The 9,726-nt window shown below is 44.4% G+C and overlaps 1 protein-coding gene across 4 annotated transcripts; it reads left to right on the top strand.

The window, feature by feature from the left end:
- The first annotated feature begins 1,130 nt into the window (after positions 1-1,130).
- Positions 1,131-9,504, top strand: march7 (membrane-associated ring finger (C3HC4) 7). 4 transcript variants are annotated; one of them, XM_034579538.1, is made up of 12 exons: positions 1,134-1,330; positions 3,908-4,107; positions 5,253-5,399; positions 5,556-5,715; positions 5,863-6,048; positions 6,141-7,353; positions 7,471-7,637; positions 7,711-7,814; positions 8,170-8,274; positions 8,607-8,655; positions 8,827-8,947; positions 9,001-9,504. In XM_034579538.1, the coding sequence occupies exons 2-11, from the start codon at positions 3,925-3,927 to the stop codon at positions 8,916-8,918; spliced, it is 2,406 nt and encodes an 801-aa protein (XP_034435429.1). In that variant the 5' UTR covers positions 1,134-1,330; positions 3,908-3,924; the 3' UTR covers positions 8,919-8,947; positions 9,001-9,504. The 4 variants fall into 4 exon arrangements, with proteins under 4 accessions (XP_034435437.1, XP_034435446.1, XP_034435429.1 ...); XM_034579546.1 differs by lacking the exon at positions 8,607-8,655 and having other exon boundaries at positions 1,131-1,330; XM_034579528.1 differs by lacking the exon at positions 1,134-1,330 and adding an exon at positions 1,363-1,616 and having other exon boundaries at positions 8,827-9,504.
- Positions 9,505-9,726: the final 222 nt, after the last annotated feature.

The following is a 9,726-nucleotide window of genomic DNA, read 5'->3' as shown; positions in this document are numbered from 1 at the left end:
CTATATAAATAAAGTTTATTTATTTATTCACACCAGTTGCATGTTTAACCATTACCCTACGTGCAGGGGCGACGCGATCTCAGTGTTGACTGACTTCCTGAAAGTCGCAGCTTTACAACAGTTAAGTAAACGCAGGGTGTGTCAGACACGTTGCTTTAATTCCACCACTCAGTAGAATAAAACACATTTACATTTAATCAGACTTCATATTGTTTGTTTCGCGTCACAGTTGAATCTCTAATCTAACCCGGGGACACTTCGGCCCCTGCAGCTGTGTCTCCTAATGCATACGTGAGGCAGGAGGTCTCTCCACCATTAAAATGTTAATGCTAATAACTCTGTTAAAGGTTCAGTGTGTGCGATTTAGGTGAAAGGGATCTATTGGCAGAAATTAAATATAAAATAATCCTAGTGATGTTTTCACTAGTGTGTGATCATCTAAATTGTATAAATGGGTGTTTTCTTTAGCCTAGAATTGGCGCTTTATATTTAAATACTTTATATTTACATCGGGAGCGGGTCCTCTCTGCGGAGGTCGCCATGTTTTTTACAGTAGCCCAGTCTGGACAAACTAAACTAGAGTTTTAATGACAACTGAAGGCGACCACAGGTTCTCTTTCATGTTTGGAAGGGGGAGGGTGAGGTGAGGGGTGTTCGGCTGCAACATGCAACTTCACCACTAGATGTCACTGAATTCTACACGCTGAACCTTTAAAAATGTCCGACGTGTATATATATGTTACAGAATGCTTGGTTACATTATAAATGAAGGTTTTGATACAATAATACGTGATCTTTTATACATGATAAATTAGTAATACTTCTATAATACTGTATTTAAGAAGAACTCACCTAAAACAAGCATTATTTTGTTTAACCCTATATATCGGTGGTCCTCTTTGGTGTCCGCTCCAGGAATTGATTTTGAGAGATGTGTCTGTTTATGGTTTATACACACAGTGTTAAACACACAGTGTTATATCTACAGTCCACGGTCCTCACCTGCTAAACGTGAGTGTGTTTATCAGCCCTGTGTCTCGCAGCTGATTGGCTGCCGCGCTACACACGGATCCGTGGGCCACAAACAAAACGTGGACGGAGCACGTGCACGGGGATAAAGAAGCACCTGGAAGCGGTCCTCTCGTGAAGCCACGCCCACCGGGTCGTGACAACCCAGCTGATCTTCCGCGTCGACCCCTGGTGTCGACAGCGTCAACACAGACGCCATCTCTGCTCCTCCTCCTTCTCCTCCTCCTGCTCCTCCTGCTCCTCCTCCTCCACCGTCTGTTGCTGTTGCTGCTGCTACAGCGAAGAACGCGACACATCCAAGGTGAGGCCAAGAGCCGACAGCGCATTAATGTGTCGTGAGCGTTTCACCTGTGTTCATTTGTCACACGTCACCGAAACTGTATCAAAATGAAAAACGCTGCAGCGCCGCCGATGCGCGCAGGAAGTCCCTATTGTCAGCGCACGGATGCTAAGCTAACAGGTTGGCTAACTAACTAGCGAGCTGGCTCAGCTAGCTTACGGCTAACCGAGTTGACAGCTCCTGCCCCGTCGTCGGGACAAACGACAGCTGAGCTGGGTCCCGTAGCACATGTGACCCGTTAAGGCTGGCGGTTTAAAGGGTAAACAGTTTAATAGAGATAGCTTGACTGAGGCTAAATACGCTAAACGACGCGTTTTCCTCCCTGTTAGCTAACGTCATCAGTTAATGATGTTTTGCGGCTGTGACTTGTCATGAAACGTTCAACGGAGAGCGATATATTCAGACAAAAACACGTTTAGAGAAGGAAAATGTTAACGGGGAAAAAATGCTAGGTCACTGTCCATGTTTACTATTAAGGTTTAATTTAATTAATAATTTAAATTCACTTGCTAACTACGGGGTTAAATACGACAACTCACGTTTGGCCTTGTTTTTATTCTGGTGGCTGAAAGACAGATGAAGTAAATGTGAAGTTCGGCCACAACTTCCACATGAATCTACATCTGCTGATGATTTAATTTAATTAAGGCCCTTCCCTGCTTTTATAGGTAATAATGGTTAGTTTAATGATTAGCTCAGGTTAGTTAAAGACGCAGGGGTTTACTTCCTCAACTTAAATGTAACTATTCTGAGCTGAAATAAACTACTGACTGTTGGTGAAAATGTGGCAGAGATTCACGTTAAACACTTCAAAAGGCCAGTTTCTCTGTTAACTTCCCCATAAAGATCAAATCAGGACCCCAGTAGAAAACACCAGAAGTCACCATCTGGAGAAGTTAAACCAGGAGGAAGTAAAGACTTCAAAACACACGAGCTAAGGTTTCACAAATCTGAAACTGTTGCTTAACTTTTGGGTTTTAACAATATCCAGGTTTGATCAATGATAAACACACATCTGGAGTTTTGTTGTCTGGGTGGAGGAGAAGAAGGGAATTTATCCTTTTTTGCTTTGATAAAATAAATGACTATTACATGGGTGGGTTTCAAACAGTGATAAGATTTAAACTACAATGTTTAATCATGCGTTCACTCCTTTTACGTAGTGCAGAAAGTGATCAGCCACTCTATGTTATAAGTTAAGCTCGCTTGATGTTAACCCCGAAGAGCCATGTTGGAAAATGCAAAGTAAAAGCTGATGTCAGCGTTGTGGTTATTTACAGGTCAAGTGGTCAGTTGCCAGTGTTTCCAGGTAAACTGAGCTAAAACTACTGCAACAGCTCCATGCAGGTTCTGTGCACACAGTTGATTTGGGGTCATGGTCATTATGGAGTCTGTTGGTGGCTGTGGTTGATTGTATTGCCCTTCTTTTGATATATTGATAGAAACAGGCAATGCATTGGAAAAACATTAGAGATGCATTAAGTATTTCAGGCAAAATAATTCAATAGTAGCAGGGTGTATATAGTGTCCATTGACTACATACATTTTTGGCAAAAGTAGCTTTTCATAAACTGGTAACTGAGAATATATCTCAGGTGACATATCTGCAAAGAACTTAACATCAGCAATCCAGACATTTTGTGTCAGCTAGTAGTAGTTAACCCTGACAACACACCTCTTTAACCACAATATGAAACATCTTTAGTTTATTTGTTAGATTAAATGTTGTCCTTTTTAAAAGACTTTTGTTTCTTGAAATTGTTTTAATAGTAAAACATTTGTGTTTTCTCACACAAGGTGTTAGCTCTAGTGGGTGATTAAAAAGGTTTAAGTGCTGTGTTGTGGTTTCAAAATGTCTTTTGTTATCAGGCCTTATTTACTGCTGTTCATCTCAGTCGGACAGGCTGCCGGCTTGCTGAGCTATCTTTGACCGCAGGTGCTGTAGCTAATGTCCATGGATCCATATCACAGTTTCACTAACTTTACAACCATATGTCAGAAACTCTTTGCTCTCCCTCCCAGGTCCCAGGCTACATTTGTCTTTCAGCGGGTACATCAACTCGAACAAAAAGTAACTTGGATTTTTTTTAAAGTGAGACTGTGTGTAAGATTTAGTATTGCCACTTAATAATTAATGATCCTAGTATCTTGTAACTGTTGAAGAGCATCTAGCTTGCAAAGACCCAGAGTGCATTGCTGCAGTTTGCTCCTTGGTCGTGTCATGTTCATGTGACGGAGTTCATAGTCCCAAAGATAGGCATTGCAACTTTGATACCAAGTCCAGGAAGCAACATGGTGGCCGGTCTTAGTGTTTACAGACGCACTGTCACGAAATCAGACGTGCGAGCACGGCAGGGCATTTAGCTTGTTCCTTGACAGATTGAGAGTTACTTTGCTTAAGGACTTGCTCGTTCTTGTTACTGGGTGTGGAATAACTGCTGCATTTATAATCAAGTAAGCTTCCTGTTTCCACGCCTCGACCATGCAGTTACAGCAGGCTGCATTGTGTAATGTTATTTTGGGATTTCTTCTCGCAAGGTTCAAAACAATCCACCATGGACTCCAGGTCGCACCGGCTTCCGTTTTGCCTGTCCAGCTCCAGGTCGTCCTACGCGTCCAGTCCAGCGGTCTCCTCCTCGTCCCTGGGCTCCAGTAGACTGTACAGTCGGGAATCGACGCTGAACAGTGACCGCTTCCCGAGGGCTTCATCATCTTATAAAGCAGATCTGGACCAACAGGTAGGATGATGGCACAACCTACAGGGAGTGACTAAAGGCCACGAACCATACACGCTCCCTTTTGTATGAATTCAGTCACTGTATAATCAAATTGACTACACCCCTCCCGTGGTTTACTGTGTTTGTCAGTGTAGATGAACACCAGCTTCATATAAATGAGCCTAAATATGCAAAGGCCATGTATAGTGAGATTATCAGCAGGATTTGTGTCAGGATTTTGTCAGTAACACTTGCACTTTTGTGATACAAACCTATGCCATCCCACTGTATCTGTGTTTCTGTTCGACTTGGAGCTTCATCTGCTTGGCTACTGTATTCCACAGAGGACATTCAAGTACTTTTTTTTTTTTTTTTGACAGCGTCCCTCAGGACCCTGGTACAGTAGCTAACTGCATGTATCAGTGGTGCAGCAGCAGCAGCAGCACTTTGAAGGTCTTTTTTTAGGGCAGCCTAGATTCCTTGGCACATGTTCTGTGTATTTCAGTCCTGCTGCTCGTAAAGGCCCGTCTCAAAAGATAGTGTTACTGTTGGCCTGAGTTCTGTCTGGCTCTTCCTGCTCATTCCAGAACTGTCCGAGCTAGGTGCAAAGACCAGTCCAACGCCCTCCCCTTCAATGGTTTCAAATATTATTGTGTGTACAAGTAGGATTTGATCATTTAAGCTTCTGTTGTTCAGTTTTATATAAAGCACATTGAGTGACATATTATGCTCTGAAAAGTGCTGTATAAATAAAGGTTGATTTTAGGATCAATATTGTTATCCTAAAATACTTCAAACCTGTGTAAGTTTGTCCAACATGAGTCACAGAAAAATGTGTGTAATGTTCGTCAGTTCTAGAGTTACTGGCCTTAAAAGTGACTCTGTAAAATATTTATAGTTATGTTTACGTTCAGTGTTTCTCACTAAACCACACCAACATTTAAAACCTGTTGTTTATATATAAATTCACACTTAACAGATATGTATCGCTTGGTATGCTTATCATTTATTCTATCAGTTAATCGCCACTAGTGATTATCCTACTACAAAAATACATGAAAAGAAAAGATGAGCTGTGTTTCAGTGTTTTGAATTATTGTATCACGTATTTGTTCAGACATAAGCACTTACTACAGCCGTGTGTTTTACCTCCTCTCCTTCTGAAGAATGCTCGTCTCCTGAGCTCCACCAGAGACTACAGCGGCTCCGACAGTCGCTCCACCAGCTGGAAGTTACCCACGTCTCTGACGTCCTCCAGCAGGGCTTATGAGCGCCCGTGGACTGAGTCCTCTCTGAGCAGCAGGAGTAAACTGGTACGGAAGCAGGAAAAACATAGCCTGGTCAAATAGATTTACCAAAACATTGATTTGATATTTATATGATAAGAGGATGGAGGAATTTTGCTGATCAGTCATTGAAATATTAATATTATAATTTATTTATTTTTATGTCTGCCTTCAATTTTCTAGAGTGATTCTGGGATCCGCTCAGGCCTGTTGAATGCCAGTGACGATGGTGATTCTAAAAGAGCCAAACTCTCGTACAGCAACCGAGGACTGTACTCGAGAACGTCCAGCACCTCAGTTACTGGATCCACCTATTCCAGCAGTGGGCTTAGCAGTGGCAGAGGTAAATGATGCATAAAAAAACTGCTTTTTAAACATCTACCCTCACTTATCAGTGAAAAAACTAAATTCAAGTAAAGTGAGGTTCTGATCATTCCCATCTAATCATCAAACCTCTTAACAGTTTGTTTTGCGCTTGTTTCTTTCACAGGTTTAGGTGAAAAACACAACGACCCGTTAGATTCATCGTGGAGCTCATGTCGTTTGCTCTCGCTGTCGTCGTCTTCCTCCTCGAAGCCGTTGTTGACCAGGAGAGAGCAGGAGGCAAAGTATGAGCCCAGTCTCTCGAGTTTAGGGGAAAGAAGAATGCGGACTCCTGGAGTGGGGTCCTCACTGTGTACGTAGCGTTTATCACTTGATGTAAACACACGCAGAGTTCACGGCCTGATGAAGTACATCGTCACAGTCTCTTCTCTTCATTCTTTTCAGATCAGACAGACAGGGTGGCCTCCACATATGCACAGGGAGCCCGGCCTAAAGAGACTGCCTACTCCTCCTCCTCTTCTTCCTCTTCTGCTGCCAGACCAAGCTCCCTAAATTACCACCTCCCACCCCCCACCTCCCACCGTTCATCCCCTCCGGTGCGTGACCTGAACAGCAGAACCACGGGCCGTTTCTCGAGCGGCTCATCCACCCTCGGCTCATCCACCCTCCGCTCATCTCAGGAACAAACAAGAACTCCTGATTCCTCCTCAGATATCTCCTCGTCTTACTCCTCTCGAACCCGATGGTACCCCACCCCTCTGGTCAGACCAGAGGCCACGCTCCCTCCAAGGCCGGCCCCCGAAGGTGTTGAGCCAGAGAGCCGCTCCTCCACACGACGCCTCCTGTCCCGTCTATTTTCCCGCCGCTCCAGCCAAGAGTCTTCTAGTGGATCTTCCAGTGTTCGCTCCCTTGACGACGACAGTCCATCAACCGGAGGAGAGTCCGTGGATGGTGACGAGGGAACCAGGATGTCCAGTGTGGACCCTGACGCTGGAGGCTCAGAGACGACCTTGGGCGGCCTCAGGACTCGTAGAGCAGACCTCGCACCTATCCGGGAAAGTAACAGCGATGGTTATCGTAGCAGCCCGGCAGGCTCCAGAATGCCATTGTGGAGAGAGCCTGGTGTTGGCAGTAGTAGTAATACCACCACCACCACCACCAGCAGCAGCGGTGGAGGCAGCGGCTCCTCCTGGCTTTCCTCCTCTTTCCGTGGCCGCTGCCCCCCCCTGCTCTCCCGGCTCAGACGACACGTGAGGGATGACAGTGCCCAGCCGGCTGCAGAAGAAAGCTACAGCCGTCCACAGCATTTACTGAGGAGGTGGGACAACGTTGAACATAAAGCGACACAGGAAGATGATGATGATGGTGATGATGATGACGACGACGACGATGATGACGAGGACGAGGAGAGTGAAGAGGAAGGAGCAGTTGGTTTAGACGCCTTTGGAGCAGGTCATCCCTGCCGACTCGAGGATGAAACGTTACCTGATCTCGAAGATGGTCCAGTTGTGTTTCCGTCACGTCGCAGAGTCGCTCTGTATGAAAACATTTCAGCTTCTCTGAGTCAGTTGAGAGGTGTTGAAAACCAGCTGGAGGAGCCGAAGGAGAAACCCACCTCCGGTAGGGATCAGGAGAAGCTGCAAAAGATCAAGGAGAGGTAATTATTACTTAATGTCCTTTTTCAAAACTGCACTCTCAAAGTTTTATATATGAAACAGGAGGAAAAAATGCACTTTTATCAGATGCAGAACTTAATTTCTTTTACCTGCTGTAGGCTGCTTATGGAGTCTGATGAGGAGGAGGGCGACCTGTGCCGAATCTGCCAGATGTGCGAGGAATCGGCCTCCAACCCTTTGATTCAGCCTTGCCGCTGCACAGGCAGTCTGCAGTACGTCCACCAGGAATGCATCAAGAGGTGGCTCCGCTCCAAAATTGGCTCAGGTGAGTAACAGACCTCGGACCAGCGCTCTGTCCTATCAACACAGTAAATGATCATTTCTTTGTTTGGTCTCAGGCACAAACCTGGAGGCCATCACAACCTGTGAACTCTGCAAGCAGAAGCTGCGCCTGAACATAGACAACTTCAACATTCAGGAGTTGTACAGGACCCACGTGCAAGTGAGTAGAAAACATACTTCAAAGAAAAAAAACTAATGAGGCAGATTTTATGACATAATAAAGTGTGTTTTATGATTTGTAATTTTGATAGATTAAAACTATTGGACCAGGTTACTGTTGCACAAATAGATGGATGGAAATTGAGGCACTTTATTTGCGGGTTTCTTCTGTCACACTTTCTAATAAACCTTAAGAAACGAGTCAGTGTGCTGAGGTGTGTGTGTGTGTGTGTGTGTGTGTGTGTGTGTGTGTGTGTGTGTGTGTGTGTGTGTGTGTGTGTGTGTGTGTGTGTGTGTGTGTGTGTGTGTGTGTGTGTGTGTGTGTGTGTGTGTGTGTGTGTTTTCTTGCTCTGCAGTCAGAATATGACGAGTTCATCAGCAGTGGTCTCTATCTGGTGGTGCTGCTGCATTTCTGTGAACAGAGGTTCTCGGATGTCCTGGGAGCTGTTGACGCAGCAGGGGTGAGAGCGCACACACAACCACACACACAACCACACACACACACCCACCCACAAACACAGACACATTTACTAGATTTACCCACAGTGATGATTCAGCACTATGACAGATACTGTTTTTCAACCTTGGCTGAAAGAGCCACTTGAGTTGTGTTGTATTGTATTGTTGTCAGGTTGCATTACTGTGTACAGAGCCTCCTGCTCCTCTCAGTCTCTACTCATGTTGGCTCTGAACCCTCTCACACACACTGAACCACAGCTTTCAGATCAATATTAAACTTGTATAACCGTTGACTGCTCCTCTTGAAAAGCGAACTCTTCCCTTTCTCACCCAGTTATTCAACCTGGTGAGAATCCTTCACGAACACATGGACAATCTTGAAAGTATGTGTCCTCCTCTCCTGTGGTTTTTGTATTTGTTGAAAGGCAGTAGTCATTTGCTGCCAGGGGGATTTTCGGTGTATTGCAGTTTACTGTGTATCCCTCACTTATGAGTTACCGTTGTTGTATGGATTCTGTGGCTGCAGACTTTGACTTGAGGTGTCTGGGTTGCAGGTCCTCATGGAGAAAGTGACGGGGAGGTGCACGACAACCGGCCGTCTATCGAGTTTTCTGACCTGGACGACGATCTCGAAGAGGATTATTAATTCTGTGAATGTGGTGGAACGAGGATAGAAAGTGGGTCAGGTGATGAGAAGTTGCAGAGCTGCTCCACACCACACGGTAGCTCACCCACCCCCCCCCCCCCCCCACACACACACACGCTTCGACGTCGTCACGCTCATCTGAGATGCAAGAGAGAAACGCCAAGTGCACAGACGCACGCACGTCTTGCCTTTCGTCGCAGGTGGCTTTTGCAAATATGCAAACTTGAATTGAACCAGTGTGTAAAAAAACATTCTTGTCTGGACACCACTGTACATGTCTATGAGAGTGCACTTTATTCAATTATAACTAAATGAAAATGCAAGTCTTTTTAACTGTTCTACCACAAGTGCTTTAATGTTGATATAAGGTTGATGTAGTGTAGAGTTGTGACGGTAAGATTTTCAGAGAAGAACAGAAAAGTGGTGATTGTGTACTTTTGTTGTCTGTTTTTCCTCTGATTATTATTTCCACTGAGACTTGAAAAAAAAAAACTAAAACTTCATCTTTGTTTCAGTGTCTGAAATGCTTTATGTACAAATCTAGTTTCATGCTTTTAATTTTGGAAATAAAGATTGAATGGACTGATGTTTTTTTGTTGTCTCTTTTTTTCCATTATATAGATTTTCCATAATCTGATGGTGAAAGCACAACAGACTAAAATGTCTTCACTGATAAGTTGGTCAGTTGGTTGACATCTTGATTTGGCGTTCTACTTCCTGCTCTTATTGATGATTATTGATTTTGACACATCTCTCTGAAGGTAAATACATGTGATGAATAATTTAGAAGAAAATACAGGTTGTTGCA

The sequence above is a fragment of the Hippoglossus hippoglossus genome, chromosome 3 (genome assembly GCF_009819705.1).
Source record: "Hippoglossus hippoglossus isolate fHipHip1 chromosome 3, fHipHip1.pri, whole genome shotgun sequence".
NCBI lineage: Eukaryota > Metazoa > Chordata > Actinopteri > Pleuronectiformes > Pleuronectidae > Hippoglossus > Hippoglossus hippoglossus.
Note: the sequence above shows the minus strand (reverse complement) of the source record. Positions and strands in the feature narration are given on the sequence as shown.